This window comes from Neomonachus schauinslandi, chromosome 6, assembly GCF_002201575.2.
Source record: "Neomonachus schauinslandi chromosome 6, ASM220157v2, whole genome shotgun sequence".
In the NCBI taxonomy this organism is placed as follows: Eukaryota; Metazoa; Chordata; class Mammalia; order Carnivora; family Phocidae; genus Neomonachus; species Neomonachus schauinslandi.
In genome coordinates this window covers 91059583-91077513 of record NC_058408.1, presented here as the reverse complement: position 1 = coordinate 91077513, position 17931 = coordinate 91059583, and the positions used below count along the sequence as shown (strand labels likewise).

General features: G+C 39.0%; 1 protein-coding gene across 1 annotated transcript in view; it reads left to right on the top strand.

Annotated features, from left to right (window-relative positions):
- The first annotated feature begins 593 nt into the window (after positions 1–593).
- The window catches only part of TMEM26 (transmembrane protein 26), a 41614-nt gene continuing 24276 nt past the window's right edge, over positions 594–17931 (top strand). Inside the window, exons 1-2 of the mRNA XM_021700101.1 lie at positions 594–784; positions 16335–16413. Of these exons, the coding sequence (XP_021555776.1) occupies positions 594–784; positions 16335–16413 (270 nt within the window). The remainder of the gene's footprint in view (positions 785–16334; positions 16414–17931) is intronic.

The following is a 17931-nucleotide window of genomic DNA, read 5'->3' as shown; positions in this document are numbered from 1 at the left end:
TTCTAAAACTGCTTGGACAGCGGATTCTTTGGCCCTCCTCCGTTCCAGCTTAGAGTCACTATGACAGCTTGTTCCCGTAAGAAGTGTGAGTGAATTAAACTACTTCGGGGGAAAAGCCAGGGAGGAGATGCCACAGATGCGTCCTCCTCCCCCCTTTCAGGCTATGTAGCACCTCGACCCTCACTCCACCCCATCCCTCGGAGTCGGGAAGTTTTGGAGGACATCCTGCGGGGGTGGGATGGGGTAGATTGCAGGGATGGAGCCTGGCTCCCGGGATTGAGAGGGAAGTGGGCAGCGCAGGGGAATAACGCCCCGGAGCCCCCGGAGGCGCAGCCCCAGACTCCCTGGAAAGCCCAGCAGTCTAGACAGGTTGGGTTTAGATTCTCGCCTCTGGGAAAGTTGTCAGGAAGTCTGGGGGAGGGGCGAGCCGCTGTCTCCTGTTCTCCCGGGCTCGGGAGGCTGAGGAGGGACGGCAGCAGCAGCGGGTCTCGAGCTGTCACGTTCCCGCCCACGGGCGGGCTCCGGGGCTCCCGAGGGGGCCCGCGGGGCGCAGGCGGGGGGCGGGGGGCGGTGGGCAGAGCGCGCGGGCCGGCATGGAGGCACTGGTCCTGCTCAACGCCCTGGCCACCCGGCTGCTGTTCGTGCTGCACTCTCTGATTGGGGTCTGGCGAGTGACCGAGGTGAAGAAGGAGCCGCGGTACTGGCTGCTCGCGCTGCTCAACCTCTTGCTTTTTCTGGAGACTGGGCTCACCCTCAAATTCAAGCGCGGGAGAGGCTACAAATGGTGAGCGCACCCCGGGAAAGGGAGGGCGCGCGGAGTCCCTGGGCACTGTTCCCTATGGCACTCGCCAGCAGCCCAAGAGCTCATCTCCCCCGCAGTCCGCCCATTCTTTACTCGGATCCGGACCCTCTTTGTCCTCGCCCGGAGCTTCCAAGAAGCGCGAGATGCTTGCGCATCTCTGGGACATGCCGAGTGCCTTAGGGTCCTGCCTGTCCCAGGGCAACACAGGGAAGGCTCAGTCGCTGCCCACTGTCACCCAGTCCCAGCAACTTGGAAGATTTGAATAAAGAAGGGAAGCGCTTGCCTGCTCTGCAGAAGGTGCTTCAGAGCAGGCGAGTCATGGGGCCAAGGGCATGTCCATGTGCCCTGCTTTCTGAACTTGGGGTGTGTGGGTGTGCACTCGTTATTCTGTGCATGCAGGTGTGGGGATGCGTTTCGCTGGGTACAAGCGACTTCTGTAAGAGCTTGTGTGCATAGAACAGTCTCCCAGGACGAGAAGCCCCTCGAAGCACTTCTGTGCCGCCCCGCTCCCTTCAGCCTGGCGCCCTGACATATGGCACCAGCTTCAGGTGCCCCAGGTTGGTTCCTTCGGAGCTTGGTTAATGGAAGTTCATCTTGTCAAAGAAGGGTTGCCACGCTGGTGGAGGGACCAGCAAGGAGGGTTCAAACTTAACCTCAACCTGCAAGAACTACAGGTTCTGTGTGATATTTTATTTCCTCCCTGAAAACTTGAGTGACAATAGAAGAGTTGAGAAAAAGATTCTCTTGCCATTTACAAAGAGTTTCTACCTCCAACCCTCCACTCCCAGTAGATTTTCATCCAAACTTCTCCAAGCTAGGCCTCTTCCTGTATTAATTTTTAAAAACAGTAAAACTATGGTCATATAAAAATCCAGTAAAATGTATGCTATATATTAGTAAAAAAAAAAAAAGTAAGGCAATATTTTCATATATGTCAATACTTTTAAAAATACCTAATGCTAGAAGAAACACCATTAGTCAAGTCAAAGAATTACATACACAATGGCATTATAGTAAGCCACCATGTTAAGGGGGGTAAAAACCCCTCTCTACAGTTTTACATACTAAATTGCAAAAGGCTGTGTATCTCATGACAGTCCAAGGGTGAGAATGTGTTGTTGTGTCTCTTAAGATGATGTGAATCTAGCTTAAATTTTCCATTGTTGAAAAATTACTAGAATTATCAGTGAAAAAATTATTCAGGTAGAATCCTAATGTAATACAATAAGGATGGGACTATTATAGCTTCTCCCCCACCCTATGATCAGCTTATTAAGCAGTAAAGATTTGAAGTACTTTCCAATGTGCCTTTTCAAAACCTCAAAGAAAAAATGGCATTAGCTTCCCCAATAAGCCTTAGGGTTAAAGAAACAGAAGGGGAGAAAAATGTTCATCCGGAAGGTCGTATGAGATTTATTTCATTTTTACGGAATAGCTTTAAGATGCTAGGGTAGAAAATATCTTCAGTAACAGGAGCATGAGGTCTGAGGCTGAAAAGTGCTCCATGGAAGGTAGTCCTGTCACCAACCAGCACAGCTTCTGGGAGAAAGGTCAACCTTAAAAGGGGGACCAACCCACTGGGCCCCCAAATATCCTCCCTCATGTTCCAAGAGTAGACCAGAGGCCTTCATTCATGTTAAGTCAAAATTCCCCTCCAGTTATGTAGAAATATTGTAGCCAGTTGAAACTTTACCTTCATGTCTATACCATTATTGGTAGCTAGTTCTAACTGGTATGTAACTTACAACTATGAGAGGATAAAAGATTGGGGCAAAAATGCGTGATCAATGTTAAATAGGGTACTGGGGATGTATTCGTGTACAGAGTGTGGTCTCAAAATCAGAAGGAAAATGGAGCAATGGAGCAATACTTATTTGCTCTGAGGCATTGAGCAAGTTACTTAACCTCTCTGACCCTCGGTTTCCTCATCTATAAATACTTATCGGTTGTTATAAATTAAATGAAATAATATATTTCATGGTTGATGAATTAAAAAGGAATTTTTTTTTTAGATCCCAGGATTTTTTCTCTTTTTTTCTTCTTATTAAAAAATATTATGTGTCAACTGGACACATTTTTCTGTCTATACAAGTCCAACAACTTCACTTGAGGGACTGGCCAATAAACCATTGGCTCAGAATCAAAAAGTAGAAAAAACTTTCTCACCTTTATTTCAGAACAGGCCATGATGTGTACTGTGTATTTTAGCATTTATTGAAAAAATTGTGCTGGCTCAATATCTAGACCAATATTTGAAAATAAGCAAAGAAAATAGTGGATTTGGCTTGTAAAATTTCAGGAACAAATGAGTCTTTGTAAATGATCTAAATAGAAAGTTGATTAATGAAGCTTTGTTCTACTGATATTACTAAATGCTTTGTTCTACTGAGCCTGCAAATGTGGTCATTTTTGTGGTGGACAAAACTCACACACTATTCTGTCATAAGTTTGAGGGGGAAAAAAAGTCAGAAGATGGGATGCTGAAAAAATATAGAAAATTATCCCTGATATAACATGGTAAAAATTAAAAAGTATTTGATTTGGGACATATTTCATTTCTGGGTTGAAGTTTTCTGAGTAAGGCAAGGCATGATTTTTGTTATTTTTGAGTGTTAAAAAAAACAGTTTCCATCAGGAAATCAAGACTGATGAAATTTTTAAAAAAGCTAAGTAAATATTATGACCGTATCTAGACGTCTCTCTAGGAATGTCAATATATAGAGCTATATGCAGATCTATATATTATGTATCTTTTGATCCATTGGTCTTATATTTTGGAAACTATAGAACCCAAGGTGGTCATATGTAAAGGCATATATACAAAAATATTAATTTCCATCTTGTAAGTAAAAAATAAAGCTAAAAACAATCTGATTATCCGTCAATAGACTGATTGAAAAATTATAATATACCCATATTGTATATATTTTGTTGGTATTAAAAATAATGCACTAGAGTTTAGCTATTGACCTCAAAGGATCTCTGTGATATGTTGTCAGGAGAATAAAGTTACAGAATTATGTATATTATGGGCTAATTTTTTAAAGGACTTGTCTAAGAATTATCCTTTGTATCAGTTGAATACATTATCCATTTACAAGTTAAGAAGAAGAAGAAGAAGGTGAAACCTTCCCATATTTTAAATCAATCAACCAATGAAATGCTGCCTGAATGGTAGATCAAACTCCGTACACACAGGAGGTGAAAATTTCTTTTCCAGAACATCAGATCCATGAGCCTCCTTTAGACTAGTCTGGTCTACTTTGAACATTGTGCTTTTTACCAACATTTGCACCTGGCCCCACATAAATCAGTGGAATGATACATTGGAATGATACATTGACCTATAGAGGAAAATGTGAAAAAAATTTCCTAAAACATAGCAAACATATTACACTTGTCAAAAGAATGTTTCTTTAGCTATCCTTTGGAAAGGAAACATAGAACTAGTGCTGCTGAGCTCAGCGGTCCAGGGACAGCAACATTACATCACCACTAATAAAATGCAGTTGGAGAAGTTTAATTTGTTGGAATCCTATAGGATAGAGAGAGTAAGCCAACGACAGATGCCTTGTTAAGCCCAATGAATGTGTGCTGGTGGAATTGGCTCCTTTTTACCTGGTATTTATTAATTTCACGTGCACATTTCACTTACACTCCTAAAGATGGAGATGAGTATCACTTGCTTTATTGTTTCTTGATTTTATTTTCTTTTGTCCAGGTAACAATCCAATCTATGAATTACCGTTTAGGTAAAGTCAAACACAAGACAGTGTTTCTGTTGTTTATTTGCCAATACTGATAAAATAGTCCTCAGGGTTAGAAAAATGACCAAGATTGTGACAAGTTTGAAGACTGTTCACTTGAAAGCAGGTGGTATCTGAGAATAAATAGAGATCTAAGTTGAATTTATTGGCGAAAGTACTGAATTTTAAGCACTGAGCTTTCCTCATCAGAATTTCAAGAATATAAGGTAAATATAATTGAGCTAATAAAATACCTCACTTACTTGGTCACCTTTCTTCATTATATCTCTTTCCTTTTTCCTTTATTGAGCTTAATCAAATGTTTATTTGTTGAATTACCCAATAAGTACATGTGATACTATGCTAGACGCTGTGTGAACAGGCAGAAGAAACAGAAAACAAACATATTTGAGATTTTAAAATGAAAGGTAGCATTCTGATTAAGTGTTCGAATATATGGGAATAATTATGAATATTTAGCATTTGTTGATGCCCAGGCTCTTCCAAGTGTCCTACAGAGATTATTCCATGTGCTCCTGACAGCAGCTGCAATGATTTTCTGTTTCTCTGTTTTCCCCCATTTTTGGATGAGGAAACTGAGGCACAGAGCTATGAGCTGTCAATTAAAGTAGCAGGGGTATCAAGAGTCCAACAGTTTAGAGGAGAAAGGATGTGATGACGAGTACGGGGGTGGGTTGGATAGGGAGAAGGGCCATCATGGCATTTGAGCTGGAGCAGGAGAAATGGGTAAGAGACAGGAGTGCAAAGGCTCTGTAGTTAATCCTGAGGGAGGTGAGTGTAGGAAACCTTGAGCAGATATCTCTAGAGGAAGCACACAGTCTTATCAGTCTTCATTCAACAAACATATGTGGAACAGCTAATAGGTATTAGACACTGTTTGAGTGTCAAGAATATGGAGGTGAATAAAACAGGTAAAATCCCGCCCTGAAGGAACTCCCATTTTAGTCCAGGGACTCAGCAAATAAAGAAGTCAGTAAGAAACAAGTGAGCTAAAAAGTAACAAATGAGTGATCTGAACTCTGGAGGACTCAGAGGTAGCAGTTACAGATGGATGAAGGAACAGGGAGAAGACTCCACTGGGTGGTCCGAGAGGCCTCGCCGGGGAGGGGACATCTGAGCTGAATCTATTTAGAGAGGAGAAGGAGCCAGTGTGGGAAGAGCCAGGACAATGAAAAAAGAGAGAGAGAAGGGCCAAGTGTGCCTTTGGACATTTCTGACATACCCCCCAGAAGACAGATAAAACTGCCTTTCTTTCCTCTTTTTCCTGGTCTCTACTCTTCCCCATGTCCTTGCTCCAAGTGAAAAATTCCTTCTAAGTTTTATATTATTACCATATCTCATTTGAAACACCATGTGTTAGGCAATGTCTGGGTGGCTCCCAGCTAAAAACAGGAAAGACAAATTAGGAATCAGAAGAGATTCTATCCTAAACTGATTTCAAATTCAAAGTAATTTTGTAAAAAACAACAACAACAACAACAAACCCACCCCCACCCCCCAAAAAACACCACAACTCAATGAAATCTGTTTTGAATACTCAATTGTATTTAGAAGGTACAATAGCAGAAGTGAAAACCTAGACTTGACAGAAAATGTATGAAGCCTAAACTTGAACAAGTCTTGGGTAGTGTAGGAGAATCTTTGTCATTCTGTAGTGTTTGACAATATGTATCTTCCTTCATCAAAATTGTTTATGGAAATACCAGTGAGAAAGTTGGGAAATAAAAGCGCTTCTCCTGCTTATCTTTTTGGATGTCAGGGAGGATGAAATGGAGGGATTTAGAAGGAGACCCTATGAGTTCCATATGACCAACTTAGGCAATGGAAAATCTCCCAGCAGATAGACTATTTCTCTCATTGTTCACACTTGCTATCCAGATTTCTTGAAATCTCTGTTTAGCTTTTAAGTTATTCTAGGAACACTTTCCACTGTGCATTGGATTTGTCAGCCCTGTCTGCAGTGTGTATCCAGAGTTTTATAATATTCATTGTCTTCACATTTTGTTTGTGTATGTTTTATATCCTGAGCCTTGAACTCAACGCACAAGGATGACTGAGGTTTGCATCTTTTTTGGAAGCACACATTGAATGTTATTAGTAAATGACTTTGTTTTTAGTTATCTGAGTCATGGTTTAAGAAGAAGAGTCTTGGGCGCCTGGGTGGCTCAGTTGGTTAAGCGACTGCCTTCGGCTCAGGTCATGATCCTGGAGTCCCTGGATTGAGTCCCGCATCGGGCTCCCTGCTCAGCAGGGAGTCTGCTTCTCCCTCTGACCCTCCCCCCTCTCATGTGCTCTCTCTCATTCTCTCTCTCTCAAATAAATAAATAAAATCTTTAAAAAAAAAAAAGAAGAAGAGTCTTATCTTAACTTGAATTAGTACTGTGCTTCACTCCTAAGAAAAAGTTGTATTTTCTTCTTTTATTTCACAATGGACTTGGGATCAAAGCAATAATTATGTCTGTATTTAGAATGGGACCCCCAGGAAACTGAACCATTAAGTGATGTCCATGCTTTTTCCAAGAGTATGTTCAACGGAGACATTTAGAACTAAAAATTAAGGTTCTAATATTTTGTAACTTCTTGTACTTGACAGGGAGAAAAACAAAGTGCACCTTGGTGTGGGCAGCTCCCATGAGCCAGTATAAATATATCCTTCCTTCTGAATTTCATGCATTTCTCCTTCTCATGCAGTGCCATTATTTGCATACAGCATCAGGACAAATCTGAATAGTTTAACTTCTTTTCCAACAATGGAAAATTCACCTTTCCCTCAAGGTTTCTCCTCCCCAGGTGCATGTCCCTCATTACTCCAGAAGTTTCTCTGGAGTACTGGTGTCAGGAGAGTTAGATCTAGGGGATATTAGTTATTTTGTTAAAGAAAACCACTGTTTAGTTTTTAAATAAAATAGGGGTTTTTATATGCAGGTATCAAAAATTGAACTTGAAAGTCACATTGAAGTAATATTAAGCACATACAAATTGTTAATATAAAATGCCAGGGTGGGGACTGATTTGGTTTCTTTTCTCTGAATACAAACCTAGGGTAGTCGTTTAGGGAAGAGTGTTGTATTTTATCTTCAGTTTGTCCGACTGACTTCAAAAAGACAGCAGGTGTACAACTGACATAATGTTGTATGCTTATTAGAATAAAAATTAGGATTCCTTAGGGGAAAATAGTCCTCTCTACCATCAGCGTTGCTGCCAGCCCTGGTCAGGTCCTTCATTATTCCTTTGCTTTCTTATGTCCCTGATTGAGCCTCCTGTCTCACACACTTGTTTTAATCTGCCTCGAATAGCCTCCTAATAAATTGGCTGTGTCATTTTCTGACAGCCCGTTAATAGTAGTGATGAGCATGATGATGAAGGTGATGATGATGGTGACAATGGGGGTGGAAACAGTTATCAGTTACTGGGTACTGACAACGCTCCAAGCCTGCTTTACATCCATTATGTCAGCGATCCTCATGACGACCCTAGGAGATAGTTTTTCTCTCTATTACCATTTTATGATGAGGCCACTGCTGCCCAGCAAGGCTCTATCACTTGTCTAAGGCAACAACTAGTTATACTAAATCACAAAAACAATTCCTAACATCCCGTGAGTGCTCACATTTATTGAGCCAGGAAGGTACATTGCCCGCATTACCTTATTCAGTCCTCACTAGAGCCCTGGAGGTACTATTCATGCTTCTACCTGCACAGGAGGAAGCGAAACCTCAGAGGCGTCCCCATCCCAGCACTGAACTCCATCAGCTGATTTCTTGTGGTCTGTATTCAATAAGCAGATTGGGTTTTGTCTGTGGAAGATACAACTACATAGATTTTTAGGATCAAGGATTCCCTATAGTGGGGAAAGGTTCAAAGTATCTTGTTCAAAATTGGGGTGACCTGAAAGTGGGCCCTGGAGTGATTTTGCTTAGAATGGAATGTAGGAAAGTCCAGACTACACATGGACATGGCTCAGAGACACTCTTGCATAAGCAGACATGCTTGGAAAGCCAAAACAGGACGTAAAACAAAACAGAAGAGGGGGAAAATCCTCGAGCGCCTTTATTTTTGGTCCTAAAGTGAAGAAACAATCTCTTCTACAGAACAGAAATACCACTGTCTTTTATAGAACGAAATGAGTTACAGCATTACATAAATAACATCCATCATGCATTTTATCCTCTCAGAGACCATTAAAATTCCTGTAGTCATTAGCACTAAAGTTCACTTAATCATTAAACAATCATTTATTGTACTAAGTGCTATAATGATGTTCTTGAAGGAATATAAAATACATGCAGTTATATGAGAATAGGAAAAAACAACACCCTGAGAACCAAATAATTTTCCACAAATTAAGTCCAAGACTGCAGAATGTCTGCAGAATAAAGATACAATCATTATGGTAGGTTTGTTAGACAAGGAAAACTTCTCAGGTAAGTGATTTATGTATTGGCCTCTGTAGTAGCTGGGGATTTTACAAGAGTGCAGAGAAGAGAGAAGGGTTTTTCAGGTTGAGGGAATAACATGATGGCAGTACTTAGGGTTTTAGTTAGAACCAATTCATTTAAGAAGATGTCATGATTTTCTTTGACTCAGAAATTATGTGAGAAAAACAGTACATAGATCCTAAAATTGATGCATATTTTGTTCCTATAACTTGTTTAGTCATACTAAAGCATACTGCTGAGTTTTGAATGTGAGCAACTTCAAATTTAATAAAACTTGTTCTTGCTTTAGATATCCTTTCGGAAAATTTTAAGTGAAGTATCTAGAACTAATCTTGCTGCCAGTTTATATCATGATTTGGGAATATGACTTTATTAGAAAAACAACTGGCAATAACAAACAATGAAAATTACAATGAAGAGCCCTACTATTCACCTTCAGAAGTATTCTCTTGGCAAAACCTAAATGTGGGCATTTGTTAAGAGTTTTCAAAGCATAAAGAATGGGCATTCCCAGCCCATATGAAATTCCTCCTGGTCTCCTGTGATCTTGTACTTCACCTGCTCTCCCAGAAGATCACGGACAAGACAAACCAATCATCTGATTTGGGCACCCATTAAAACATGCTCACCCCTTAGTCAATTTTCCTTTCGGGGGGAGTTCTCATGAGCTTATGTCCAGTTGGTTGTGGCCTCCTCCCCTCCCTAATGGGCAGGCATAAGCAAAGGCTCTGGGAAGGTCGTGACTGGGAGGGTGTCTGCTTACAAAGACAAATGGGTGGTATCTGGGGTTGTATTTGTGCCTTCCCAGGTGTCTGGAGTTCTGTGTTCTACAAGAGCATCTTCAGTTGTGTGTGGAGGCTGTCATGCTGGCCACTCTTGCTGCCGTGGACTGACACTAAGCTGTTGCTGAGCAGCCCAGGTGGAAATCGCGGATGTTGAGGCCCACTTATAGAAAGCAGTCTTGTGAAAGGAGGACGTCTAGACAATCCTTAAGCTATCAGACACTGTCTGGGGGCTATGAAAGGGTATCTTGACCTAGTTTCTTGATTTCCATGAAAATAGGACTATTATTATAAAGTGCTCTGGAAATTTTATTGAGGATACTCAAGGCAGTTTAATGTGAGACTGTGGTCTAGTATCCTTACAACTCCAATCTGCCTTTCTAGCATAGGAAATACTGAGGAATGAAGTACAAATAAAATGGTGATCCACACCAAAGTAATCTTGGAACATTAGTTTTGCTTCACTTAAATGTTATCTATTTTCAGATCTATGCATATGATTGGAAGACTAGAATCCTCACTGTTTGCAAAGAGAAAAGCCAAACAGGGTAGTGGGGATATTATGGTTAATTTTTCTATTTGCTTATTTATATTGTAATAGGTTTCTAAAAGGAACGAAGCTTACTTTCTCAATAAGAAAATGATAACTGTCATTTTTTAGAAAAAAGAAAATGGAACCCCAACTTTAGACTAATGGTGAGCCAAAATAAATAAGATCCCTTGTAGGGCTAAACTGCTAAATGTCATGACATCATCATTTTGTGAAAAACACTGTAATTTGTTGAAATGACAACTTTGTATGATAAATAATATTTTATTTTTGGATGAAACAAAAAAATGAGGCTAGCTCGTTAAGAGCTCAGGGCAGTGTCTAGCAGGTAACTGAGTACATAAACAAATAGAGAAAAAAATCCTATAAGACGTTGCTCCTGCCATGTACTTTAGAGAGAACCAGTGGGTTGGATAAAGGCTGTGGTTTAAAAAACAAAACAAGGGGGCTCCTGGGTGGCTCAGTTGGTTAAGCAGCTGCCTTTGGCTCAGGTCATGATCAGGCTCCCTGCTCAGTGGGGAGCCTGCTTCTCCGGGCCCCTCTGCCTGCCCCTCTGCCTACGTGTGTGTGCGCTCTCTCTCTGTCAAATAAATAAAGACAGTCTTTAAAAAAAATTATAAATAAATAAATAACAAAACAAAAACACCAAACTTCTGTGGAGAGAAAGAATATCTTTCAGAAGGTTTTAATTAAAAAAAAAACTAAGTAAAATAATTTGTCATTAAAGTATTAATGTTGGGCACCTTTGTATTCTGACAGGATAGTGGTAATTGGTATCATAGTATATTTGAATCTCTAAGGCCAGAGAGCTGATTAGTAATAGGGTATTACACATTTTATAAAAATTTCCCACTTGGACATGTCTTATGAATTTACCATAAGTTTACCAGTTTTTATTAGCTTATTAATAAATAGTATATCTTATTTTCATAAACAAGTATCCAGAAACCTGATTTAAGTTATTTCTGGGTTGGCTAGCCCCCTCTATGGTATTAGACTTTGTACAAAGTACTTGACATTGACTTACTTTTGATGCCACTGAGACGTAAAGATTGGAGTAAAATTATTTGGTAGCTCCTAAGGAAAGGCATGCAATTTGATTAATTACATAGAAAAAGATAGGATCAGGCCTAGTTTTTCATTTCTAGAGTTCAGATTCTCCTTGGTTCCAAAACTGAATTGCACTGACAATGCATGATCTAGAATATGGCAAACCTTCAAGCTAATAAGTAATGGCTAGAATGTCACCTTGGAATATTAAATCTTTCATAGTAGCAAAACAATATTAAATTCATATAAGAACAGAATAATTAGTTTCCCTCAGTAAAACCTCTGATAAGAATCAATTTATGGTGATATTTCAAGAAGAGGTTTCTAGTCAAACCAGCAACAGTGTCAAGAAAATAGAAACTTTAAATCAACCAGGGCCTTATCAAATCAACAAATATTTGTGGGGAACCCATCTTGTGCCAGGTACTGTGGGAGGCACTGAGGGTATAATGATGAACACACAACTTTTGTGCTCATACTACTTACAGTTGCTGGGAGACAGTTAAGTGACAGTGAACACACACACATATGCACATATATAATTATATGTGAATAATATATATATGTGAATATATATAATAATATATATATGTGAATAATTATATTTGAAGATCTATAGGATAAAAGTGAAGAGTGCTATAAGACAGGTATAACAAGGACATCTAACTTAGACTGGAGGGACAAGGAAAGTTCTTCCATGGGGTCTCATATACCCAACATGAACTATGAGAAGAAAATAATCAGGTGAAGAGTGGGGGTAAACAAATATTTCAAGGGAGAGAAATACACGTATGAAGGCCTGAGTTAGAAAGGCATGTAGGTTTTCTCCAGAACTGAATGAAAAACAATGTTATGGGACCACAGTGAGGAAAAATGGCAAGCAACAAAGCCCAAGAGGTAGGCAGGGCCCTGAGCATGCAGCATTTTGTAGGCCATCATGGGCAGACCATGGCTCTATGACAGGAATTGCCTTAACATCAAATGTGGAGTTGGGGATAATGACGTCCTCAGCAGTGCAATTTCCTTTGATTCAAGATGTCTTAAATAGGTTCAGTTTGGGGAATTATAGTTTGAAAATAGGATTGATTGTGAGTTCTTTGAAGAAACAGCCTTCTGACCTGGTTCTCTTTAAGTGTAGGTACTGAATGTGTAGCTGTGTGTTTACTTGCAGAGCTGAGCCTAGGTAAGGTAGCAACACACATGTGTTGAGCTGTACACTATTAGGCCCATGACACACACTGTCTCCTCTCATCCTTGCAACCATCCTATGCACTGGATATTTTATCTCCATTTTATAGATGAGGACATTGAGTCACAGGAAAGGTAGCAAATTTCCACTACCTCGGAAGATGTACCTTGGAACAGATGATTCAAATCTGGGTCTCCTAGGTTTATGTAGTAATTCCTCACGGCCACAACTCTAGGAGCATACTTGCTCCGGGATCTCCTGACATGGGAATAAAAAAGGTCCTTGTAGATGCCAGTACGCTCCATTTCCTCCATTTTATTCATAAATTCAGGCACTCAAGGATTTAAGCATTTTCTTTTTTTTTTTTTTAAGATTTTATTTATTTATTTGACAGAGAGAGACACAGCGAGAGAGGGAACACAAGCAGGGGGAGTGGGAGAGGGAGAAGCAGGCTCCCCACTGAGCAGGGAGCCCAATGTGGGGCTCAATCCCAGGACCCTGGGTTCATGACCTGAGCCGAAGGCAGACGCTTAACGACTGAGCCATCCAGGCGCCCCTAAGCATTTTCTTAATAAGCATTTATTAAAGACTTAGTAAGACACCTGATATCACTGAGAAGAGGGAAAGATGAATGAGAAGAAAGAAGGAAGGGATATAAATATATATAAGACAGAATCTGCCTTCAAGGAGCCTATATTAGGAAAGCTAAGGCTTATATACACATAACCATGAAATAGTGGAGAATGTGTTGGGTTACAAGAGAAATATAAGCTAAGATTAATTCCTGCTATGCCTCTGAAATACAGGTAAGATGTTGATGGGTAGAGAGGCAAGAGGAGAGCATTCCAAAGCAGGCAGTCATAATTTGGAGGGACATTTCCGAACCTCTCTTCTCAGATTAATCAAGCTGACAGAGCATGGAGCACTTTGTTCTTAAGAAGGACCCACGGTCAAACAAAACATATGCTATATGTGGCTGAAATGTATTCCTCATATCCAAAATAAAATATATTTAGACACATTTTAATACTTCCCTAGATAAGAGAGACTTCTATTTTCTCCATAAGGTTTTTTGTTTAATTTCAGCTGTACAACATCCACGGCCAGCTACAGGGGAGTTAGAGAGAGAGGAAAGAGAAGAGGAAGCTTCTGATGGTGATTTGCTATTGATCACTTTGACGTACTATCCATGTCACCAATAACTCTACCTGGAAGCCTCCTAAAATTCCAGCAAATCCTCTCAGGTGTAGGGTTGGTTAAGAGGGTGGGACATATGGGGAGAAAGGCTACAGACTGAGTTGAATGTGATAAATTCCTGGGCTCTCAGTGTGATTGCTTCTTTCTACCCCCTTCTCATTTATGTCAAAAAAGACTATGAAGACAGATTGAAGTGAGGGGAACTTTGTAGAAAACCTTTTGTTTTATTTTGAGGATGTAGTGCAGGAAGAGAAATGGGAAGTGGAAAGAGTAGAATATGGAGGCTTTAATGTCAGATTATGGAATTTAGATGTTCTGTAGCAGGTAACGTAGAGAATCTTGGATCTTGAAGTTTGTTGTTGTTTTGTTTTTTAGTGTTTTGTTTTGTTTTGTTTTACATAACCAGATTTCTATTTAGAGGAAATACCTTGAAATAGGGTAGTATTTTTTTCCAATTATAGAAATAAGTCTTATGTATAGAAGATGTTAAGAGTTGTTGTTTGTTTCATGTTTAACCTCTTTCAAGAGTTATTATATGTTCAGTCCATGGTTTCTCTAGATATTCTTGTAATGGTATTTTTAGGGGAGTCAATCCCAAAATTAATTCCAAGGGAGTCAACAAAATTGCAATCCAGTCAACATTTGACATAGCCGAACAAACATTTACATATTCCAAATGTCCTTGCAACTGGAATTCATTTCCTTTCTCAATCCCACAAAGGAAATACTCTCTCCTGGTGTTTCCCTTGATATGTAAGGTCAAGGAATTAATTTTCCCTTTTCTTTTTAAGAGTATGTTCAACATGGGGGCTTTTGCTATGTTGCTCTCTGTCACCCAGCCATCTTCCACCTCAGATTTCAATAATATCATGACACATAACCTTTTGTTTCAAAATTGTTTTTTTGCAGGAAATCAAAGGTGGAGGAGTGTCTCTATTAAATATTGATTTTTAAAAAGACCTCACTTTCTTTTGTCCTTTCTTCCTTCTTTCCAGAAGCTGAAAGGCAATATTAGTGAAAGGGTTAACAGCCTTGGAAAAGTCCATTCTAGATGTTCTCTTCCATTTAGGTTTGCTCACTTTTCTCTCTTGGATTATAATAATATGGTTTTAATACCATCTCATCTCAAATAATTCTATTTGTTGAGCAATTACATTTCTATTTTTCAGGTCATTTTAAACCATCACATGCATATACTAAAAGTATTTTAATAAAATTATATTAACTTACAATTTTTTCTTTGAGGTGGCCTATAAAGCCATAGTTCAATCTAAAATGAAGTGCAATTTTAAGAAATAAATTTGGAAAGTATATTTTTTTTATCTTATTTCAAATTTCTAAGGGCGTATTTTCATTGTATAATGTCCTATAAAAATACTGATAGTAGTTAGTAGTTATCTATTATGGAATACTCACCTCTGCCAGGCACTGCTTTACAGAAAATATAGTAAAGACCTCTGTGAGATAAATGTGACCACTATGGACGGAATTGTGTTTCCCAAAAATTCTTATGTTGAAACTCTAACCCCTAGTATGAATCTTTTGAGACAGAGCTTTCAGGAAGTTATTAAGAGTAAATGAGGTCAAAAGGGTGAGATCTTAATCCAATAAGATTGGTAGACTTTTAAGAGGAGAAGAGAGAGATCTCTGTCTCTCTCTGCTTGTGACGTGCATGCCCCGAGGAAAGGCCATGTGAGGACACAGCAAGAAGGTGGCTGTCTGTAAGCCAGGAGGGGAGACCTCACCAAACTTCCCACCTCCAGAGCTGTGAGAAAATAAATTTCTGTTGTTTAAGCTACCCAGTCTCTGGTACGTTGGTACGGCAGTCCAAGCTGACTAATACAGTGACTGCCTCCATTTTGTGGACTGGGAAGCAGACAGAGTCACTGGCAAAACTGGTATTTGAACCTGAATATGTTTGATTATACAAGCCCACTCTTTGGACTGCCCTCTGAATTTTGAGCCAGAAAATAATGAATATAGATAGCTTTTTAAAACAATACCAAGCACTTCATCTGTTGTTGTTTGTTTGCATTTTTATTTTTACTAGGTTTAGCAGATATACGCAAAGTCAGTTGATTTAGCTCATTCCCATTCATCATCATCTGATTTTTGTGTTCTAGCAGGATGTTACTATTTGAGCTTTCAGAATCCTAATATTAAAAGTGTAGCCAATCTTCCTGAAATTGCAATGTTGAAAAATCCAAGAAGATTTACTATTGCTGTATTTGCTTGTTGTAAAACATATTAAATACAAAATATCCAGTTTTGTGCCTGAAACTAGTTGGCAGTGTCCCATTAAACCATATTAAAATTAACTTCTATTAATTGGATTAGAAATTCAGTGAGAATGACAGCTGCTAGTGCCTTTTGCAGTTACTTTATTTCTCTATAATCCATATGGCAGAAATCACATAATGCTTTTTTCCCCATTGAAATAAACATTTGAGATAAAAAGGTTTGACTTGATGTGATCAGGGTATGTGTATTTGTTTTTCTTTCTTTAAAAAAAAATCTTTTTGTAAAAACTGAACTATCTTTTTTCCTCTCTTTTACAGGTTTTCACCAGCCATATTTTTATATCTGATTAGCATTGTTCCATCATTATGGCTTCTTGAAATGCACGATGAGACCCAGGTATGTCCCTTTGGAAAGTAGGAAATGCACTTCTCAAAGGAATTGGAGTTATCAAGAACTGAATAAGTAAGAGGCCATTAGCAAAAGAAAGTGAATTCATCATCTATCAAAACCAATAAAGATGTTACATTTGTTTAAGATTTAAGATTACATAATTAACAACTTAAGTTAAAGATGTTCCTAAGCCCCCCTGGCCCCCAATATGCTAGCATTTACATGGGGTAGGGGATGGTTGTGTGTAAAAATTTGGTTAACTTTGCAAATTCAATGAGTTTCTATATTGTCCTAAGAATGGGCAGGGCTCAATAATGTAGCATAAACAATGGTTTCCAATGAGAGTCCCTCATCTATATACAGAGAAAGAGCTACTAAATTTTAAGTGAGTTGCTTCTTACATGGGCAACTTTAGGTATCAGGATCTGGACTAGATTCACAATCTATTGCTATTACTGTTCCTGTACAACCCTGGAGAGGGCAGACTCCAGCAGATTCCAGCCTGAACTTCACATCTTCTGGGATCAGGTTATGGGACTATGTTACAGATAAGCGATAGTTATGATATAATATTATTATAGTACTTACATTAATACAGTGCATTACTCAAGATAAGAATTTGCCCCTATGTAGATTTCTTTGCTGCTGTTGGTCATTTTATAGTAAAGTTAAGCCTCTGATGTATGTTTCAGATACTCAAACCTTATCTGGAAAATGCTTGCTCCAAATTTTAGGCACACACGGGGGAATTTAGGTGTGTGGACTATTTTTGAAGAATTCCACAAGCACATACCAGTAAAATAGGCATGAAGAAAACATTTATCTGCTTTAAGTCCCCTATTTAAAAAATATTAAAGTCATAGGCTATCTCTATGACTGTAGCAAAATATTTTTGGAACACTAGATTGGCTGGTTCAAGTTATCATGGTTTTTAAAACCATGTACCATAAAACTGTACCATAAGGAGTTAGGGGACTGTTTCAATTTCCTTACTACTTACTACTTTCAGGGGTATGGAAATAAGCTCTGGTGATTTGAATCATTTCTTTCCTTCACATCCAATTCTATAACATGACTATCATCCACAATAACAATTCATTTCCCCAAATGCTTTTATAATATAAATGCATTGCACAATTAATTGATATACAGGTCAAATTCCATTACAACAAATAGCATGCAACCAAAAGCTCTCTTTTTAATAAAAAAAGATTTTTAAGCCCCAGGCAGTACCTCTCTAATTTTCATACTACAAAAGAAATTGGACCTTTGTAGTAAAGGATTTGACTCATTTTGACACTAAGAATTAAAATGAATGCCCAAAGATTGGATTGGGCAGGGTGGGCAGAGGATGGAAGTAGAAAAAAGTAAGAGAAAGGGAGACAGAACAGTATTGGAATTGCATTTAAAGAAATGAGAAATGGCAGAATAAAGGGAGGTACAGCAATTCTCTTAGTCCATTCATTTAAAAAAAATTTGATTGTGATAATAGCCACTTTTCCTTTCAAAGTATTTCCAAATACA